Below are 21,213 nucleotides of genomic sequence, written 5' to 3'. Positions count from 1 at the left end.
TCCCCATTGTTTCTTATAGGTGGTTGATCATATCTCTCAAGGCTAAACTCCTACACCCTCTGGAGAAGACCCATGTTGACTGCCTCTTTCTCCCTCAAAGCTTGCTCTGTTTGGTTGAGTTTAGCCTTGAGATCCTTGGATCCTTGAATACTGGGATCCTTGAATGTTAGGATCCTTGGATGTCAAGATCCTTGGATTCCTGCACGTAGAATACATTAGCTTGGGGGTGGGCCTTAGTCTAGCCAACTCCTCTCCGATGCTTAAGTTAGTTATTGTATTTGAAAAGAACAAGTGAAAATGAAGGGTAGAAGGTAATGAGTATGTGTACCTTGAGTTTGTTGGAAAATGACTAATCTCACTTACATGAAATAAGCTTTAAGATGTATAACATTCCAGGATCTTGGCAAGACATTTCCATTGAGGGTAGCTAGCCAATTTGCCTCCTTTTCCTGCTTCAACATCCATGAGATACAATCCTTCCATTTAGGTGCCAATTTACCTTCACTAGGATCCTTGGTATTTTGGAATGCTTTAGTTAATACCAAGTATCTTATCTGGAATCTTCTGACTTTGATACTCTTGTTATATGCTTTGGTGATCCTTTGTTGATGATTAGCGATGTGGATCTTGGCAAGATCCCTAAATTCATCGATAGTATCAAGATCCTGGGCTAGGATCTTATCGTTGTTCTCTTGATCTTGAAATAGATATCTTGCCATTGGGATCAACAATTCAGTATAGATCATTGCTTCTTCTCTGAAAACCAAAGAGTATGGAGTTTGGCATGTGGCCACTTTGGAAGTGGTCCTATCTGCCAACAGGATGAAAGGAAGTTCTTCTCCCATCTTCTTTTCTTTTCATCTAGCCTTTTCTTCAAGTTATTAACTATGGTTTTGTTGCTAGATTCTTCTTCACCATTGGATTAAGGGTGAACTGGGGTGGACATTATCATTTTGATTCTCCAACTTGTGCAAAATTCCTTAGTCCTCTTGCTTATGAATTGGGATCCATGGTCACATATAATTTCGGTAGGGATCTCGAACCTGGTAAGGATATTATGTTTGATAAACTACACCACCTCCTTATCTCTTACTTGAACAAAAGCCTCTCAGCCTCAATCCACTTCTAGAAATAGTCTGTCATTATCAGTATGAAGACTTTTCTTCCTGGTGCCTTAGGTAAATTTCCTACTATATCCATCCCCCACTTCATGAATGGCCAAGGGGAGATGATAGGATGTAAAGGTTTCGTTGGTCGGTGTAGGATGTTGCTATGTCTTTGACAAGCATCACATCTTTGAGAATACAAGAAGGAATCTTTCTTCATGGTTGGCCAACATTATCCCATCCTCAATACCTTGGAGCACAAGGATTGAAGCGTAAGGAATCACCCGACCCCTCTACATCAAACCGCACCCAGACTTGAGATAGATGCATCACAATATACCACAAAATCGTCCACACCCTCTGGAAGAGTCAAAATCGGAGTCTCGCATGACCTCTATCTTAAGGTCTCAAATGCTGCCTGTTGATTAGGCCCCCAACGAAAAGTAATCGTCTTCTTTGTCAACCTGGTCAATGGAGCTGCGATCCTAGAGAAATTCTCGATGAACCTCTGGTAATATCTTGCTAAAACCTAGAAGCTCTGAATCTCAGATGGAGACTTCGGAACCTCCCACTGCATCATGGCCTCAATTTTGGCCGGATCAACTAATATCCCATTCTCATTGACAAGGTGCCCAAAAACCTACACCTCATGCAAGCATAACTCGCACTTGGAGAAGTTGGCATAAAGCCTCTTCCTCCTTAGAGTCTCTAGAACCTCTTGCAGATAATCCTCATATTGCTCCTTCGTCTTAGAATAGACCAAAATATCATCAATAAATACAATGACAGACCGATCCATCATCGGTCTACACACGCGGTTCATGAGATCCATGAACGTGGCTGGGTCGTTGTTGAGCTCGAAAGGCACCACCACGAACACAGATCGATCTTGGAGAACCAAGACGTACCATGTAACTGGTTGAATAAATCATCAATCCTCAGAAGCAGATAATGGTTCTTCACCGTTAGCATGTTCAGCTCCCGATAATCGATGAACATCATGTGGGAGCCGTCCTTCTTTCACTCCATACTAGTGTCCAATACATAAGCCACAAAACCCGAACATCCCTGCTAAACGTATCTCCTAGCTCTCACAACTGAACAAAGAGTCGGTCCGTGCTGACCACCCTCACCCTGAATAACCAGTTCTCCCCCACTTGGGGTTTGAACCCGAACTAACTGGTTCCCACAATCGATCATTGAACCCATTAGGGCTCAACCAGTCCATCCACACAATGACCTTACTCTCGCGAAAAAGGAATAGGAACCAAATCGATTGGATATCTCTCTCGTAACAACTCCAGAATGCAACCCCTATGAACTCTAGATACACTCACTGAATGATCATAGGCTATCTCCACCTCCAATGGGTAATCCAGCTCCCCAAGAGTATCATAAAATCTCTTGCTGAGTGCAAGATATGCAAAAGATCGGGTAGCACCTGAATAAAAAAGAATCAGAGTAGGCAATCCGTTCACTAACAACGTCCCTAAACATACTCGTCGGCCATGTCAGGAGTTGCACGCGCCTCCTCGCCCATCAGCTAAAAATCCCTGCTCTTCACTACAGGGGCTGCCCGCTTGCCCTCGCGGCCATTAGTGATCCTCAATGTCGTCAGATCAAGTGCTTCAACCGCTCCTCCAGTCAAACTTGGGCAATCGGCCTTCTTGTGGCCCCTCTGATTGCAATCAAAGTAGATCATATCTGAAACATGGGTGGTGGTGGTGGTGGTAATGCGATCCCTCCTAAGTGCCCTGTCTTTCCTTTCTTATAGTAGCCTGAACCAACCGCCTTGAAAACTCCTTCATGCATCTTTCTGCACTTGCCATAGCGGCCCCGAACCTACTGGCCCCACGATCTAGACTCAAAAACCTTGGATTTCTTTGTTGAACCTACAACCTTCTTCACCTGCTCCACCTTCCTCTTTCCAATGTGCTCCAATTCGATTCCCACTCGGGCCCTGGATATCATGTCCTCCAATGTCAGATAGGATGAAAAGCTAATAAACTCCCTGATATTTGATGTTAGCATATCATGGTACCGAGTATTCCTCATCGCCTTGTCTGCAACATACCGTGGTACCAGTAAAGCTCTCTCTCGGAACTTGGCAGTAATTTTTGCCACTGTCTCAGTCATCTGTCTTATATCTAGAAACTCCCTCGCCAACTATTGCACCTCAGCAGTCGGTGAAAACTCCACTCGGAACCGGGTCAAAAAATCCAACTAGGTCATAACCTCAATGTTTGGGGATCCCAGAGCATAAACAACCTCTTCCCACCAATCCAGGGCTCGCTCCCCCAGATAGCCTGCAACGAACCTCACCTTTGACCCCTCGGGGCAGAAGTTAGTCATATGAGCACACTCCATGTCTGTTATCCATCGTCAGGTAGCAATGGGGTCCTTCACCCTAAAGAACTCTGGCACCCCACATTCCTCTGAAATCCTTGAAGGAAAGTGTGTAGGCTTCGTACTGTCTAGTAGCTAGCTTGGATCTAAAGGCCCATAAATGCTCCTCCATCATCTCGATAATGCCCTCCTTAATCGACCTGAACATCACCGGGTTTGCATCAAGGATGCCTCTCGTAATCTAAGACGCGATGAACTCACGTAGCCCCTCATCAATCGGCTCGGTGCCAATACCCAAACCCGATCTAGATCCCGAACCTCTTGCTCCACCAGGTGCCATCACCATGCTGAAACACAACACATAAATAATCAGTACACGTACAAAGAGGTTCACACTCCTGAAGTCTCTCGAAATCATCAAGGCCTTTCTTGTCTCGTGTATAGATCTTAAGCTTTTAGTAGTACGAGCCTAATACTACCTTCCATGCCTATCTATACCTTCCTCAAGTACGGTCTCAAATCCTCCAAGTCGCTTCCATACTATCAATTACCTCGCTCGTAATAAAGAGCGCCCTATGCGTGAAAACATTTCCTAAGCTTCCCTAGGGTTCCTTTCCCACAACTATCTGCCATCATCTCCAGAAGAGACTCCATCCAATACCTTCTAACTACCTTACGAATACAATTACATGTTACCGGAACCAGATAATTTTTGACTGCTAGGTCCCACCATACAACGGTTGGACTCAAACAAGAGCTGCGCAATAGCTTTGAACCCAACCTTAGAAAACTATCTAATTCCCACAACATATAATTTAGCATATTCGCTTAATAGTTATGTGGCACCAGTGGAGTCCCTAAGAGCACAAAGAAAGCATAATTTGTGCATTGAGTTCTAAACTAGAGCACTACCTAATCAGGCCACTCTATCTGATCTTCTGAAGTTTATGCTAGAATGCTGTGCTAATGGTTCATACAACCGGCATACAAGGCATCTTTCCTAGCATCCTACCATGCAATTACGAGCAAATCATTATCCCTAATCTAGCATGCTATACACATATGCATATACTGACACTATAAACATGTATGGGTATTTTGGGAAATACTTACTTGAGCTCGGTTGATTGCATGCATCACACCCCTTTTCTTTATTAAAATCTATTTATGAAAAATCCATTTTGTTTTTTAAAAGATTACCACTTCCTCAGTTTGAGTTCAGACACACCAAAATGTGTGCCCGAATCCTTCAAACCAAGGCTATAATACTAACTTGTAACGTCCCAAAAATTACCAAGTAAAAATTTCATTTTAAAAACCAACAGAAACATCATTCATTCATTTCAAAACCCATCAAAACGTGTTAATATATAAAATAGTTATCAAAGTATAAATCAGGTCATAAAATGTGGAATGTTGGTGGATGCGATGCGATCATGTCGAGCCCTTCCCTTTCAAACTTGAAGTACCTGAAACCATAAACATAAAACTGTAAGCACAAAACTTAGTGAGTTTCCCCAAAATACCCCATACCAAATATACATAACAGTACAAAACTAAACTGGGTCTATTTCACCGCCTTCCACCTCTTTCAACCAGTACTAGGTCTATTTCACCCCCTTCGGTCTCTTTCAACTGGTACTGGATCTATATCACCCTTTTTGGTCTCTTTCAACTGGTATTGGGTCTATTTCACCCCTACATCTAAGCATACAATCATATCAACAAGAGTCGCAAAGACAACAAGCACAAACATGCATATCAACAAATGTCATCAAGACAACTATCGTCCTACAAACATAATCCAATGGGCCGACATTGGTGCCTTCGACCTACGAGTATAGTGAAGAGACTCACCTCAATCGGCCAATGAATAGATCCAACTCGCTCTCGGGTTGTTGGAGCTGAAGGCTCTCCTACTGAGCATAACCAAACCAACCTTAATTAGGAAACAAGAAAATATCCTACTTCACCGGTCCCAACACTAAAGTAAGCTCTTAATTGGGCAAAATACCATTTTCCCTTTCAAGTCCTTGACCCTTCATAGTTGACCAAACGTGAACTGGTCAAAGAAAAGTCAACAGTCAAACACAGGGGGGCGTACGTGTTGCATACCCACTTCTATACTAGACGTAGAGTTGACTAAAAAAATGACGGACCACTCATGAGCTATGTTAGGCGTAGCTCGGATTACACCTCGCGTAATGGGCTTATAAGTTCTTTCTACATTAAGCTCTTAACTCGTAATGGAAAGTCATCAAGTTCTGAGATCTAATCCCAATAAACGTTCTGAATCATAAAGTTGATGACTTTATGTCCATGTATGGCCTTAGGGAGTACCAACTCAAACCCTAACTTTCTAACGTCACTTAATGGCCAGATGCATTGCATGGAAGAATAGTAGTAGTCAAGAATCCATTTTATAACTAAACAACCCCCGAAACAACAAAAACTAGTCTTCCTAAGGTCTAGAGTAACATCTACTCACAAGACAAAAAATTTTGGGACAAAATATTGAGAAAACCAAGATCTAATGAGATCTATCATGTAGATGAGCAAGATTCGAACTTTATACCTCCTGAAGTTGAGAAATGTGATAGTCACTCTGGATCAAGCTTGAACTCAGCAACTCTTTAAGCTCAGCTTTCTCATTCTTCAATTTACACAAAAACACACCAAAAAGGCTAAAAAATTGCTCTAAACTAGGGTTTCGATCTTTAAGATCAAGGGATGGAGGTTGGTGGTAAAGGAGGCTTAGAGGGCAAAAGGTCCTTTAAATAGGGGTTAAACCCTCAAATTTAGGGTTTGGGGTTCTGAACGAGTACACCCAACGTACACATTAGTACACCCAGCGTACTGGATGAAACCCATGCCCCTCTTAAAAGGGTTAAGCTCAGCGTACCCATTGGATACGCCCTGCATAAGGATTGAAATTGTAATATTTTATATACATTTGAGTCATAAATGAAATACCTGGAAACACGGGTGTTACAATTCATCTAGCAAGCTCGTCTACATCCCTTGATGCATCTTCTGGACTTTTTTAAGTCAATAAGCTCTTACCTTTTTGATGCAATCTTCCAGATCTAGGTGTTTATGCACATTTCTTCATGTTTATGTTGGTTGGAGTGGATGGATTCAATAAAGTTGGAAACTTTATTAATTCTTAAGTTCCCAAGAAGGTTAAATACTATATATATATATATATATATATATATATATATATATATATATATATATATATATATATATATATATATATATATATATATATATATATATATATGTAGTTTTAAGCTTATGCATGGAGTTTTGACCCCATTTCTCTCATTTTGACCTAAGTTGATTAAAAGACATGTAATAGAAATGTATGTCCTCAAACAAAGGATTTTTATAATTCATATGAGTGTAAGGAAGCTTTCTAGAAGGAATGGGTATGCGGCTTAATGGATTAAGGGCTTAATCTATTAAGCTAATTCTGATCAGATACCACTGGTATAACTTTATGGAATGAAAGTAAACTCCTTTATAGGTTGCCCTCAAAAGCGAGAAATAGATATAAATAACTTTGAGAGAGAGAGATAAAATGATCTGTTAATATATTATAGGACTAATATATTAATTAGAAATATTTAGTAATTAAATATGAATTAATATAAATAGTCAAAATTAACTAATTATTAATTAGAATTAATATGAAATTAATTCAGGGTTAATTCGAATTAATTAAAGGTGTAATGGGTGAACTGTAATTGTTCAATAGTTGAACAAAAGAGACAATTATAGTGTAATGCCCGTAGATCCGGGCTAGTCAATTTAGAGATAATAGGGGTTGAAAACGACTTTTTGACAAAAGATTATTTAGAATAAATAATCTTAACCAATTTTTAGAATATGTCTCGAGGGTTCCGTACATATAAAGAATGCCGAAATCCGAGTTATAACGAAGAAGTTATGGCTCGTCGAAGTTCTTCGGCAAAACCGGCACGACACCGGGATACGTAAATAGTGAATTTACGATAGAGGACTTTTTAGCCTTAGTGATCTAAACAAAAGTTGTAGTATACGTTAAACCGAGAACATACAAAAAAAGAACGCCCAAATCTGACTTTCGTATGAGGAAGTTATGAATTTTCTAAGATTTGGCATAGCAGTGCACGACCCGAAACTCGAATTTTAGTTCGAGCGGTTTTTGGCCTACGCGACCTAAATGAGATTTCAAGATCTCATTAATAGGAACTCAACGAAAAAAAAGACAGATGAAAATGGAGTCTGTATGTAGAAGTTATGAGTTTTATGCGGACATTTAACAGTATAATCTCCTCCTACTGTAATATTTAAGATCGATCGAGAATTAGCCGACGGAGTCTAATTGAAAGTTGTAAATCTTGTTTTTACCTATGCATGTATATAAAGAACGTCAAAATCGGAGCTCGTATGAGAGAGTTATGATTTTTCTAAGTCGGGAGGCTGCCAGCCTCACTATAAATAGAGGTGTCGGGTTCCCTTCATTCTCACACCTTCCCAAACTTACTTTCTCTCTCTACTTTCTCTCTCTAGCCTCCCTTAAGCCCCCATAAAGTCTAGGTAAACCCCCTAGCACCCGAAGGAATCCCCAAGGCTCCCGAATCCACGAGAAAAGAGCCTTTCGGCTCGGGAACGCTGCTCCAGCGAAGCCCGGTTTTCGAGAAAACCCGCTGTAAGTGAGCTACGCCTAACCTATCTTTAGTATAGCTTATGTTTCAATATAGTAATGTTATTAGGAACTTATAATGAGTATTTGGGATATTATTATGAGTTATATAAGTGTCGTTATAATATCTTTTTAACCACTCGCAGTACGGGGAATCTTGTTTGGAGGGCCGCTTGGGTTGCTGGATTCAGAAGTGCTATATGCCAAAATGATCATGCCATCCGATGTTTCATGTCTGGCCCCTGTCTGTACATAGTGGGTGAAGAGTATTGTTTAACGCTTATATAATAGAAATAATAGCTAGACTATTAATTAGTCTCGGTGAATATTAGACTAAACCCTAGTGGTAATGATACTAGGTTTTGTCGAAGGAAATAGTTTTAAGAGTAACGAAGTGCTGTCCGAGTGCTGAGTCACCACCTTATCAGGTGATTTCATAGTTACTTTCATCTAACACATATATATGAAGTATTTTATATAAATTACGTGCTATGTGTGCATATTATTTGAATACTTGCTTCCTATGCCGGATGAACGATTTTATATATGTTTTAAATAATTTAAACTGTATATGTATTTTATATCTACGAATATGTTGGGATAAACTTGGGTAGAGGAAAGATGAGAGATGAAAGATGATATGAGTGAACGTTGGCAGCTATAGACTTAGTGCGTAACAAATAACATCGGCAGCTATGGACTTAGTGCCTATTGAATAAACGTTGGTAGCTATGGACTTAGTACCTGTTAGATAAACGTTGGTAGCTATGGACTTAGTATCTATTAGATAAACACTGGTAGCTATGGATTTAGTACCCGATGAATGAACTTTAGCAGCTATGGAATTAGTTCTTTACGAACAAGCATTGGCAGTTATGGACTTAGTGCTTATCATATAAACCCTGAAAGCAATGGACTTCGGAATGAATGAATGCAGGATAGATGACTCTTAGGGTAGACCTTAAGAGTAAGGAAGATAATGGGGATGGGTAATTGGGTTGATTTTTTGATGTTTAAACATAATTAAATTATTGTGGGTTGAAAACCCTATGTACTCACCAGGTTTCCCAACCAGACCCACTCAAGCTTATTTGTATCACAGGTGTCGATATGAAGTTACATCACGCTAAGAGATTAAAGAGATGTAGATCACTAGTGTAAATGAATGTAAGTTCTGTTTATGCTTATGTTTCTGTATTGACAATGAAATGCCAAATGTTTTAAAATGAATAAAAATACATTTCTTCGGAAATGCTTTGATAACGTATTTATCATGTTTTACTGGGAACAAATTCCGCAACATTTTTATCAAAAGAAGTACTCTGATTTTTATAAAGCATAAACAAAATCGGTCTTTTCTGGCCGTGAAAATGGGGATGTCACAGTTGGTATTAGAGCATTAGTTTAAGCTAACTAGGAATATGAATTTATTTCTAGACTTAAACTTAGAATTCTAAGCGATGATCGTGAGTAGTGTGTCTAATAAAATTTAGGTAATACACCTAAATAGACACAAGCACTAGCTAATTTAGGGAAAATTCCTATCATGCTTTTATGTGCTAAATGATTTATGATGCTAAATGTATGATCGGATCTATGGTCTGTTACCGATCAGATATGGAAACTTTATGTGTTCAGATTTCTAAACGTTTAAATACGGTATTAGAACTGGCATGTAAATTTTCGGAGTAATAAGGAGGAATACGCGTCTAAATCTTCTCTATCTATATTCTCGTCTCGATACACTGAACGCATGCTTCCGTGAACATAAAGTCTTGGTGAAGACTCGTAGCGAATTGAATAAATGGAGGAAATGAGAAGGCTTACGATAGTGAATGATACCTATCGGAAGATATCGTAAGAGTGGTATCTTGCTTTTAGAATACGTCTGATAAAATAACGTTACGTATAGAGGAGTATGGTACGTACGAATGTACACATTTGATTGGTCGGATGATAGAACGATTGGTGTAATTCCTAAAGTTGTCCTATCGTCTGGTGTTTCCATCACCAACCGAGTTGAAGCAGAATTTTTGTTGAAGATATGCATGGAAGATGTCCTAGTAGAGTCTAGGGAAATATTTATTATTATTTGGACACATTCGTATGTGTTAAATTGTTTTGTGCATTTAAGAAATAAGAACATGGGGACTACGAGACAATACATGGGACGAGTATGAGTAGGTGTGGATGGTAGTAGAGGCCTATACTACCGGAAGCACACGACTCACACATGGATCAGGGAAATTCACAAGGTTACCAAAAAGCTAGTAATTGATTTCATTTTATTCAAGTATGTCGTTACCATTGTTTCGGTAATGACTAAGAAGATAATTGTTGTTTCGACCCTACTGGTCATATCAAATCGAGTCCGACTAAGATGAGTATGTTATGTGGTTTAGAGAACCAAGTTCGATGTAGCATCTGAGTTAAGCCAGAAGATTGAAGTGAAAGATAATCGAAGAGATCAATAGAAGTATCGCGCTAGTTAAAGAAGTTGGTAGCTAGAAATGCTACCATTTAAGATATGATTAGAACATGAAGGAAGGTATAGTCTGTTCTGGAATTTGACTTTAAAATATCTGAGTCCAAGCAATGCATCATACGATGAGAGGTCATTCTCAAGTTTATTATGATAATCGAAGGAAGAAACTTATCTCAAGTTTGTTAAAGAAGCAGTCTCCAATAAATATCGAGATCGTGACATGAAGATCGTGATTGGAAGTCTAACATGAAATAGAGAGCGGGTACAAGGTCGGGCACCGCCTGCAGTCAGGAAGTCTTAGAGTTAGATTGCCGTTCGAAGAAACATCAAAGTTATGGTTATTACTTAGGATGAAGAGATAACGTACGGAGTCATCATGTGAGCCCTGTGTCGTTGATGATTCCGGGACGTAATCATCCTAAGGGGAGATAATTGTAATGCCCGTAGATCCGGGCTAGTCAATTTAGAGATAATAGGGGTCGAAAACGACTTTTCGACAAAAGATTATTTAGAATAAATAATCTTAACCAAGTTGTAGAATATGTCTCAAGGGTTCCGTACGTATAAATAACGCCGAAATCCGAGTTATAACGAAGAAGTTATGGTCCGTCGAAGTTTTTCGGCAAAACCGGCACGGCACCGGGAGACGTAAATAGTGAATTTATGATAGAGGACTTTTTAGCCTTAGTGATCTAAACAAAAGTTGTAGTATACGTTAAATCGAGAACATACAAAAAAGAACGTCCAAATCTGACTTCGTATGAGGAACTTATGAATTTTCTAAGATTTGGCATAGCAGTGCACGACCCGAAACTCGAATTTTAGTTCGAGCAGTTTTTGGCCTACGCGACCTAAATGAGAGTTGAAGATCTCATTAATAGGAACTCAACGAAAAAAAAGACAGACGAAAACGGAGTCCATATGTAGAAGTTATGAATTTTACGCGGACCTTTAACGGTATAATCTCCTCCTACTGTAAAATTTAAGATCGGTCGATAATTAGCCAACGAAGTCTAAATAAAAGTTGTAGATCTTGTTTTTACCTATGCGTGGATATAAATAACGTCAACAACGGAGCTCGTATGCAAGAGTTATGATTTTTCTAAGTCGAGAGGCTGTTGTGCGAAATCGGGTGACGTGGCGAAATCCTGGCCGTTGCTTCCTCCCCAAGGATAGCCACCAGAAGGTGACATGTGGCATGGACTTGACGAGTAGGTCCCCCTACTGTAGGATTAGAGCTGCCAGCCTCACTATAAATAGAGGTGTCGGGTTCCCTTCATTCTCACACCTTCCCAAACTCACTTTCTCTCTCTAGCCTCCCTTAAGCCCCCTAAAGTCTAGGTAAACCCCCTAGCACCCGAAGGAAGCCCCGAGGCTCCCGAAGCCCCGAGAAAAGAGCCTTTCGGCTAGGGAACGCTGCTCCAGCGAAGCCCAGTTTTTGATAAAACCCGTTGTAGGTGAGCTACGCCTAACCTATCTTTACTATAGCTTATGTTTCAATATAGTAATGTTATTAGGAACTTATAATGAGTATTTGGGATATTATTATGAGTTATATAAGTGTCGTTATAATATCTTTTTAACCACTCGCAGTACGCGGAATCTTGTTTGGAGGGCCGCTTGGGTTGCTGGATTCAGAAGTGCTATATGCCAAAATGATCCTGCCCTCCGGTGTTTCATGTCTGGCCCCTGTCTGTACATAGTGGGTGAAGAGTATTGTTTAACGCTTATATAATAGTAATAATAGCTAGATTATTAATTAGTCTCGGTGAATATTAGACTAAACCCTAGTGGTAATGATACTAGGTTTTGTCGAAGGAAATTGTTTTAAGAGTAACGAAGTGTTGTCCGAGTGCCGAGTCACCACCTTATCAGGTGAGTGCATAGTTACTTTCATCTTACACATAGATATGAAGTATTTTATATAAATTACGTGCTGTGTGTGCATATTATTTGAATACTTGCTTCCTATGCCGGATGAACGATTTTATATATGTTTTAAATAATTTAAACTGTATATGTATTTTATATCTACGAATATGTTGGGATAAACATGGGTAGATGAAAGATGAGAGATGAAAGATGATATGAGTGAACGTTGGCAGCTATAGACTTAGTGCCTAACAAATAACATCGACAACTATGGACTTAGTGCCTATCGAATAAACGTTGGTAGCTATGGACTTAGTACCTGTTAGATAAACGTTGGTAGCTATGGACTTAGTACCTATTAGATAAACACTGGTAGCTATGGATTTAGTACCCGATGAATGAACTTTAGCCGCCATGGAATTAGTGCTTTATGAACAAGCATTGCAGCGATGGACTTAGTGCCTATCATATAAACCCTGAAAGCAATGGACTTCGGAATGAATGAATGCAGGATAGATGACTCTTAGGGTAGACCTTAAGAGTAAGGAAGATAATGGGGATGGGTAATTGGGTTGATTGTTTGATGTTTAAACATAATTAAATTATTGTGGGTTGAAAACCCTATGTACTCACCAGGTTTCCCAACCTGACCCACTGAAGCTTATTTGTATCACAGGTGTCAATATGAAGTTATATCACGCTAAAAGATTAAAGAGATGTAGATCACTAGTGTAAATGAATGTAAGTTCTGTTTATGCTTATGTTTCTGTATTGACAATGACATCCCAAATGTTTTAAAATGAATAAAAATACATTTCTTCGAAAATTCTTTGATAACGTATTTATCATGTTTTACTGGGAACAAATTCCGCAACATTTTTATCAAAAGAAGTACTCTGATTTTTATAAAGCATAAACAAAATCGGTCTTTTCTGGCCGTGAAAATGGGGATGTCACATATAGAACCTCCCATAGTAGGGACGATTTGAAGGAAGCTTCTAGAATTTCTGGAAGCCTCCTGCTAGCTGATATGGAAAGGATTTGAATTGAGGATTAAGTCTAATATTTAATTATTAAAAAATGGATTCATCTACACGTTACATAAACTGTAAATAGGACCCCTTGGCTTTACATTTTCGTTCATAACCGTTATGGAATGATGAAATCTGAATTTCATCATTGTCTCCTCTCTCGTTTTCGATTTCAAGTGTTCTAGGGTTTTGGGTGTGAGCCGTTCGAGGCGTTCACATTGTTGGCGCCTGCTTTCCTTGGACTTTGAAAGTGCCACAGATCCTTTTAGGATGGATGTACCCATAAGTGTTTATGGAATTCTGCAATTACATTGCTTTGTAACCTAGAAAACCCATCAAACAAGACATGGTGGCATGCTTGCCACGACATGGTGTAATAACTCGTTGCAACTGTTTTTCTGTGGGATAGCCATGACATGACCGATAGTTGGCCACGAGGTGGTGACCTACTAAGTTGAATTTGACATTGACTGTTGAATTTTGACCAGTTTGACTTTTAGTCAAACTTGGAGAGGTTTTGTGTGGTAGCCTGAGGTTTGGTTTGTGATTCGTTAGGGGGTTCGTGTATCTAATTCTGTGGGATTTTCTAGTAGAGGATTATAGCTCTTTGACCAGGTGAGTGTTCTCAGTATACTATGTAGGACACTAAGTATCGTATGTGCTTGTTATCTTTGAGACTATTGTTGTCATGTGTGCATGAAAGAACACGGGGGAAGGCCATGATTGTTGGATTAGGCGTCTAGGCCAATAACTAACTTGATATATATTTGAATTAAAAGCAAAGTCCTTTTAGGTTTCCCTCAAAACTATGACTTTTGGAGAGAGAGAGAGAGAGAGGTTGATATATTGGTTTATTATAAGATTAATCAATAGCAATAAATAATTTATTAATATATTATGAGGTTAATATATTAATTAGAAATAATATTATTTAATTAATAATTTATCAGAAATTAATTAGAATTAATTTTGGGATTAACTGGATTAATTAAAAGTACAAGGACCTAAGTTGTAATTGTTCAATAATTGAACAAGAGAAAGATTCTAGAATTATCTAGGGTATGCCGAAAATATGGAGCCTCATTAGAGTTCTAGATTAATCCTAAAGGATAATTAGGAGTGTGGATAATTATTTAATTTGAGATATAAATATTATATTCAAATTTGGGTTTCTATAGTTTCCTAATTCAGCTATATAAGGAGTCTTGGAGCTTAAATTTTTGGCCACTCCTTTCTCAAGAAGAAAAGCTGAAAATTCCATCCTCCTTCCTCTCTCCGCTCAAGTCTTCTATTGCTAGGTTTTGGGCACAAACCATTAGAGGCACGGGATTTCTAGTGCTTGCTTTCTGAAGCTTGTTCAAGAAGAAATTGTTCGATTATCTACTATAATAATCAAGAGGTATTTAAACCCTAAAACGATGTATGAATTTCGATTATAATAGGGTATTCCTAGGGTTCTTGATGTTCAATTGTTTTTTCCAAACAATAGAGAAAACTTGGATCCAATAGGTTGCATGTGAACATAGGATTATGTTTTTTCCGCCACAGATTTTTTTGTAACCTATAAAACCCATCAATAACAACTATAGAAGTATTATAAGACTATAGTTTATCCTGTAGCATTCACTTGGGGTGAAATAGGCCCGCTGGACGAAAAAGGTTGTTACAGGATTGATTGTGAGACTATGATGTAGCCTATAGCATATAACTTGGGATGAAATAGGTCGTATTGTTATGTATGGTATGGGATATTTTGGGGAACTCATTAAGCTTTATGCTTACAGTTTAAGTTTTAAATGTTCAGGTACTTCGAGTAGCAAGGAAAAGGAGCCAACTTGATTGCATTACATCCACTGATGATTTCCGCACTATGAGATTTTGGGATTTTCTCTTATATTTTATGAAAAAAATACACTCATGTTTTGAATTATAGATTTGTGAATTTTATGGAAATGGTTTTATTTACTTTAAAAAAAATCTTGGTATTTTTGGGATGTTTTAAATTGCTATCAGAGCCTTGGTTTGAAGGATTCGGACACACTCGATAGTGTGTCTCGTCTCAAACTGAGGGTGGATGAATTTTTTATAAGAAAAGGATTTTCAAAAAGTTTTGGTAAAGAAAAAAGGTGTGATGCATGCAATTAGCCGTGCTCAATTAAGTAATTTCCCAAAATACACATACATGAATGTTATGTTTTGGCATGATATGATATGATTTGCATGCTAGTGTTAGGTTAACGATCTGCTCAGGGTTGCATGCTAGAATGCCTATTTAGAAGAGATCCCTTAGTTCTCGTTATGTGTTGATATAGAAATGCTTTAGGATTTGTGTTGATGCTAGTAAATTATTTGATGAACGCAATAGGATGGTACATAATTCAGACTAGATAGCCTTAGAATGTTGATTTAACCTTATTGCATGTTCTTGTTTGATGAAGGCCTTAGGGTAGATACATCTGTTGAATGTCTATTTTATTTTGATTATATATTACTTGCATTCGCGAGATGACTTATTGACGTCATCATAGATCTTTCGTCACGAGCGGGAAGTAGAAGCCTAGAAGGTCTGGGAAGTTTACTACTGTGTAGATGCGAATTATTAAAGAGTTTGAGTATGTGGCTATAGAGAAGTGACTTAGGAAATTTAGGATGATCCTTAGGGAAAGTATGGATAGGTATGGATAGTAGTATGGCTCATACTACTGGAAGCACAACATCCATACTCGAATCAAGAAAAGTCACAAAGATTCTAAATAGCTTGTAGTATTAGAGATCCTATGAGTATGATTTTGATCCTTTTGTTGTTCTTTTAAAAAGGTGATGACTCATCACTGAGGAGGTTCTGGGTTTGGATCCGGTTTAGGTCCTGGCATTGGATTAAGTGATGTTGAGCTACACAATTTCATGAGCCATTTTGGAGGAGACACCAGTCATGTTTGGTACGATAAAGAAGGCAATGATCGACTTGATGGATTAATGCATGTGGGCGCTTCGTATATAGCTAGTTGCTGGTCTTTTTGGGGCACACATTCTCACTTTCAAGGATTTTCGTGCTTGTGGGGCTCATGAAATCTTCAGGAAAAAGGACCCTATCGCCAGCATGCGTTGGATTACAGATATTAAGTGTGCCTTTCAGACTAGCTTCTGCCTTGAGGGGTTGAAGACCAGATTTGTTGCATGTTTATTGAGGGATGGAGCTTGCGATTGGTAGGAGGAGGTAGGCTATATGCTGTGGGAGAAGAGGCCATTGGGGCTATGAAATGGGCATATTTTTTTTGCTAGATTCAGATGTAACGTCCCAAAACTAAGACTAAATTTTTTGGTTTTTAAATTAATAAAGCTATTATCCAATACATCATCATAAAAGTTCATGGTGAAACAAGTGTATCAACAACATCATAAAACATCAGAGTAACATAAAATGCAGAACGAGATGGTGTGTGCACTGCAATTATCCCGAGCTCTTCCCCTTCGTAACAGAAGTACCTGAAAACATAAACTGAAAGTTGTAAGCACAAAGCTTAGTGAATTCCCCATAATACCACATACCATACATAATAAACATATAATGGGCCCCGCCCGACATCGAGCCCCGCTCGACATACAAAATTTTCAGTCATTGGGCCTTGCCCGACAACGAGCCCCTCCCAGTATACATATAAACATTTAAACAGATAAACACATAACACATGCAATAATGACAAAGATAAATAACATATAGAATGGTCATCGGGCACCTCCCGGTAAACATATAAACACATAACATAGGAAAGAGTCATGCAGACATCTAGCATCCTAAACATAACAAACCATGGGCCGGAATTGGTGCCTTCGAACTAATAAACACAGTGAGGAAACTCACCTCTAACTGCTGAAACACTCAAATGAATTTTGGTCTGGTGGTCCTCGAATATCCCCGCACTATCATCATCAAAATAATATCCGATTAATAATTGGATCTCGACCCATAACCAAGATTCTAAGCTACTTATCCCATAACCAGGGTAAACGACCATTTTACCCTTTTCTTACTTGGCCCAAAACCAAGGCCCAACCCCACTACTCAAAAGGCCCAAATCCAAAATGGCAACCTAAATCCCAATATGGCCCAATCTTCTAAATTGGGCCCAATACCCATCATTGGCCTAAAATCTAAGGAAGACTAATATACTAGTCAAAAGCCCAAATCAGAAGTCTAGTGGTCCGTCAAGCCCAATCTTAAAAGTCTAAATTATGGCCCAAAACCCATGAACGCCAAGCCCATGCATCCGTCTGCTGAGTACGTGGGGTGTACTCAACTCGTACGCCCAGCGTACGCCTCGGCCTCCCAAACTTCTTCATTAAGCACTTAAACAGTTAAGACCTATTCTCAAACTCTCAGATCTGGTCCGTAAGGGTGACTTAATACGTAAAGTTTGCAACTTTACACCCATGCATGGCTTAATGAGATTCAACACTCAAAAAGAAGCTTGATAAAGCTCTTAACACTTGCATGAGCAAAAATCTTTCATAAAGTTTGCATTTTTATGAACAATGGGCCTCTATGGGGCTAAGATCTAACATCCATTGGTTCTGGAGTAGATCAAAAGCTCAACTTTAACTAAAATAACTCAAAAATGCCTAAATAATAAAGTAGATCTAGCACAAATGACCATCTAGGTGAGAGCTTTTTACCTTAAAAGACATGCAAATGTGAAGGGAACTATGGATCTACAAGCTCAAGCTATTCCTACAAGTGTTCCCCTTCTTCTTATTCACCACAAAACAACCATAAACTCAATTTCAACCATAAAGTAGATCTAGCACAAATGACCACCTAGGGCCGATTTCTATACCTCTCTCCTCTCTCCAAATCATCCTCTTGCTAGTTGGTGTTTGTAAGCCATTAGAGGAGTGACAATTGTGACTCTAAGCTCCAAGACAAGAAGAATCAAGCAAGCTACAAGAGGTAATCATCTAGATCCGAGTTTCTTATATCAAATTCGAACTGTATACACTAGATCTAGGATTTAAAATACTTGGATAAATTGCATGTTCAGTTAGAGAAACCTAGATCCAAGCATTAGGGTTAGCATGTGCACATAGGAAAGTTCTTATGGCTCAAACCCATCAGTGGTATCAGAGCCTTGATTGGTTTCTATTGAATTGATGCCTTGTTTATTTGGTCAAGCTTTGAAAAATCATTTTTTCTGCCCCCTGACTGACAGACTCGGCGAGTCCCATCGTGGACTCGACGAGTAGGATGAACTCGACGAGTCAATAAAGGGACTCGGCGAGTCGGAGCATCTGTCAGAGTAATTTTCGGGATTTCTTGCTGTTTTGCTTAAGGATTCTTACCTAAATCGTTTTGGTTTAATAAAATCCAAATTTTATCACCTGTTTGACAATATCCTTAACAAAACAAAAGATAATTACCAATTGTTTAAATAATAATTTCCTTATTTGATAATAATTGATTATTTGAATTAATTGTTGAATTATCTTCCAAGTAATATTGACTAGGTCAAATTTAGATAATCATTAAATTAATTGGTTAATTTATATTATTTGCTATTTGATCCTTTGTGTTTTGAAAAGTTCAAAACTTGTCCTCAAGTTTTGAAATTTAAATTTAGTGATTAAAAGTTTAATTTGAACTATTTAAATTTAAAACCTTAGAATTTTACAAGTTTTAAAATTCAACCTTATACTATATAGTATTATAAGATTAATATATATATGTATAACTTAATTGCTAGTCTTACCGTTAGTAGGCCTCATTCACGAAGCCGCTCTATAAGGGGGGTATAAGGTTATGGCCTATAAAATGGCCGTTTATTGGGAGTCCATTCTCACCCACCGCTTCCTTGATTGGTGGAGGGTCGTTAGCCGAACAGGTAGGATATGGCAAATGTAACGCCCCGATTCTCAGGTATTGTTTAAATAAGAATTTAATTGGTTTCAAGGCCTACTCGACGAGTTGGTTGCCCTACTCTTCAAGTAGCAACGGGTTTGGTACGCGTGTTGAGTGACCTACTCGCCGAGTCCATGAAGGGACTCGACGAGTAGGAGCTGGCAGAGGAAACCCTAAATCTCGGGGTTCTGCACCCTATTTAAGGAAGTATAAGCCTCCTTTGGCCTCTTTGCAGTCCTTTGAGAACTCAGAAAACCCTAATTCGTGTGGTGTGTCATTCTTGTGTGTGTAAAGCTTTGGAGAGGAGATCTTTTGAGAAGAGGAGCTTGGGGAACAAAAGGCTAGGAGCAAGGAAGTGTGGGAAATCAGAAATCTACCTCACATAGCATCATTTGGAGGTATCAAGTCGTCACCTTTTCTCCTTTTCCTTTCTAGACCTCTTTTGGTTGAGATCTAGGGTTTTTATGGTTTGGTTAAGAGGGTAATGTGGGATATGAGCTAGATATGAAGTTGTAACTTCAGATCTGTAATCTTCTTGGGTTCTAGAGTCATAAAGCTCCGATTTTGGTCATGTATGAAACCTCTTTGAGTATGAAACCTCTATTGTAAGCTTGGATTTGACATTAAGAGCCTTTGTAGCTATGCATGCACGTAAAGTTTGCAACTTTACGTGAAAAGCATGCCTTAGAAGCTTGGATCTGTAGTTTGGAGCCGCTGCATGGCTCAAATGAGTCTGTATGGCAAAAAGGAATGAAGGGACTCGGCGAGTCGCATGGTCGACTCGGCAAGTCATATGAAGATAGGCATGAACTCGGCAAGTTGGAAGAACAACTCGGCGAGTCCAATGAAGATTGTCGTAGACTCGACGAGTGGATGAACAACTCGGCGAGTCGGATGAGGTTGCCCCAACTTATGTATGCGCGGGTAACTGTCGAGTTGCAGGAAGGAAGCTCGACGAGTGGCCTTAGGGTCTCGATCGTAAACCAAAGGAACTCGATGAGTCACTCAGGTGACTCGGCGAGTGGGTTAGTACTTCAAGGAACTCCGAGAGTAGCCGGGGGTACTCGGCGAGTCGAGGTCAACATGGACTGTTGACCTTGACTGATGACGGTCCTGCTTTGTGCTGAAGGCCAACACACCCTATGAGCGGTCCGGGAAGACTGTAGGCCCACGTGGCGGTCCAGTCATGCCGAAGGCTCGGTATAGATTCAGTTGGACTGAAGGCCCTGTAGGGCGGTCCAGTCAGGCCGATGGCCCAGTATGAATGATGATTGATTGATTATTACGGTTATGGCATTATCTGTGTGGTGTTGGTATTTTGGGGGTAACTCACTAAGCTCTCGGGCTTACAGTTTTCAGTTTATTGTTTCAGGTACTTCAGGAAGTAATGGCAAGGCGAAGGCGTGACCGTACCGCTCCTCATCCTTATGATCTAGTTATTGGGACACTCTGATGAATAATGATTGAAACATTTTGTAAACAATTACTATTTGGTTTTATTTATGATTGAAAAAGTTTAAATTTGGCGTAAAATTTTTGGATGTTAGAAGTTGGTATCAGAGCCTTGGTTTGAGTGAATTGGGGGAAACATACGTGTGAACCCAGTCTCAAATCAAGGAAATTTTTTAAATAAATTCTAAAATGGTTTTCAAAATAGAGGATGGAGGATGCAGAGGGTATGATTAGCCGGAGCCTGTAAGTAAACCCCAAAATACCATACAGTTATTATGATATGTTAGAACAGCATGCTAGTGTTAGGCTAGGGGTCTTCAGGAATCGCATGATAG

The 21,213-nt window shown here is 39.2% G+C and overlaps 1 protein-coding gene across 1 annotated transcript; it reads right to left on the bottom strand.

The window, feature by feature from the left end:
* Window positions 1–359: 359 nt before the first annotated feature.
* Window positions 360–845, bottom strand: LOC145164270 (uncharacterized). Its single transcript, XM_079082993.1, has one exon. It carries the CDS (start codon window positions 843–845, stop codon window positions 360–362), a length of 486 nt encoding a protein of 161 aa, XP_078939119.1.
* Window positions 846–21,213: the final 20,368 nt, after the last annotated feature.

This window comes from Lactuca virosa, chromosome 3, assembly GCF_052849685.1.
Source record: "Lactuca virosa cultivar CGN04683 chromosome 3, Lactuca_virosa_CGN04683_v6, whole genome shotgun sequence".
NCBI lineage: Eukaryota > Viridiplantae > Streptophyta > Magnoliopsida > Asterales > Asteraceae > Lactuca > Lactuca virosa.
This window is presented reverse-complemented; position numbering and strand designations above follow the sequence as displayed.

Excerpts from the sequence above, each read along its gene's own strand:
- LOC145164270 (XM_079082993.1), bottom strand. The coding sequence starts at position 845 with ATGGGAGAAGAACTTCCTTTCATCCTGTTGGCAGATAGGACCACTTCC.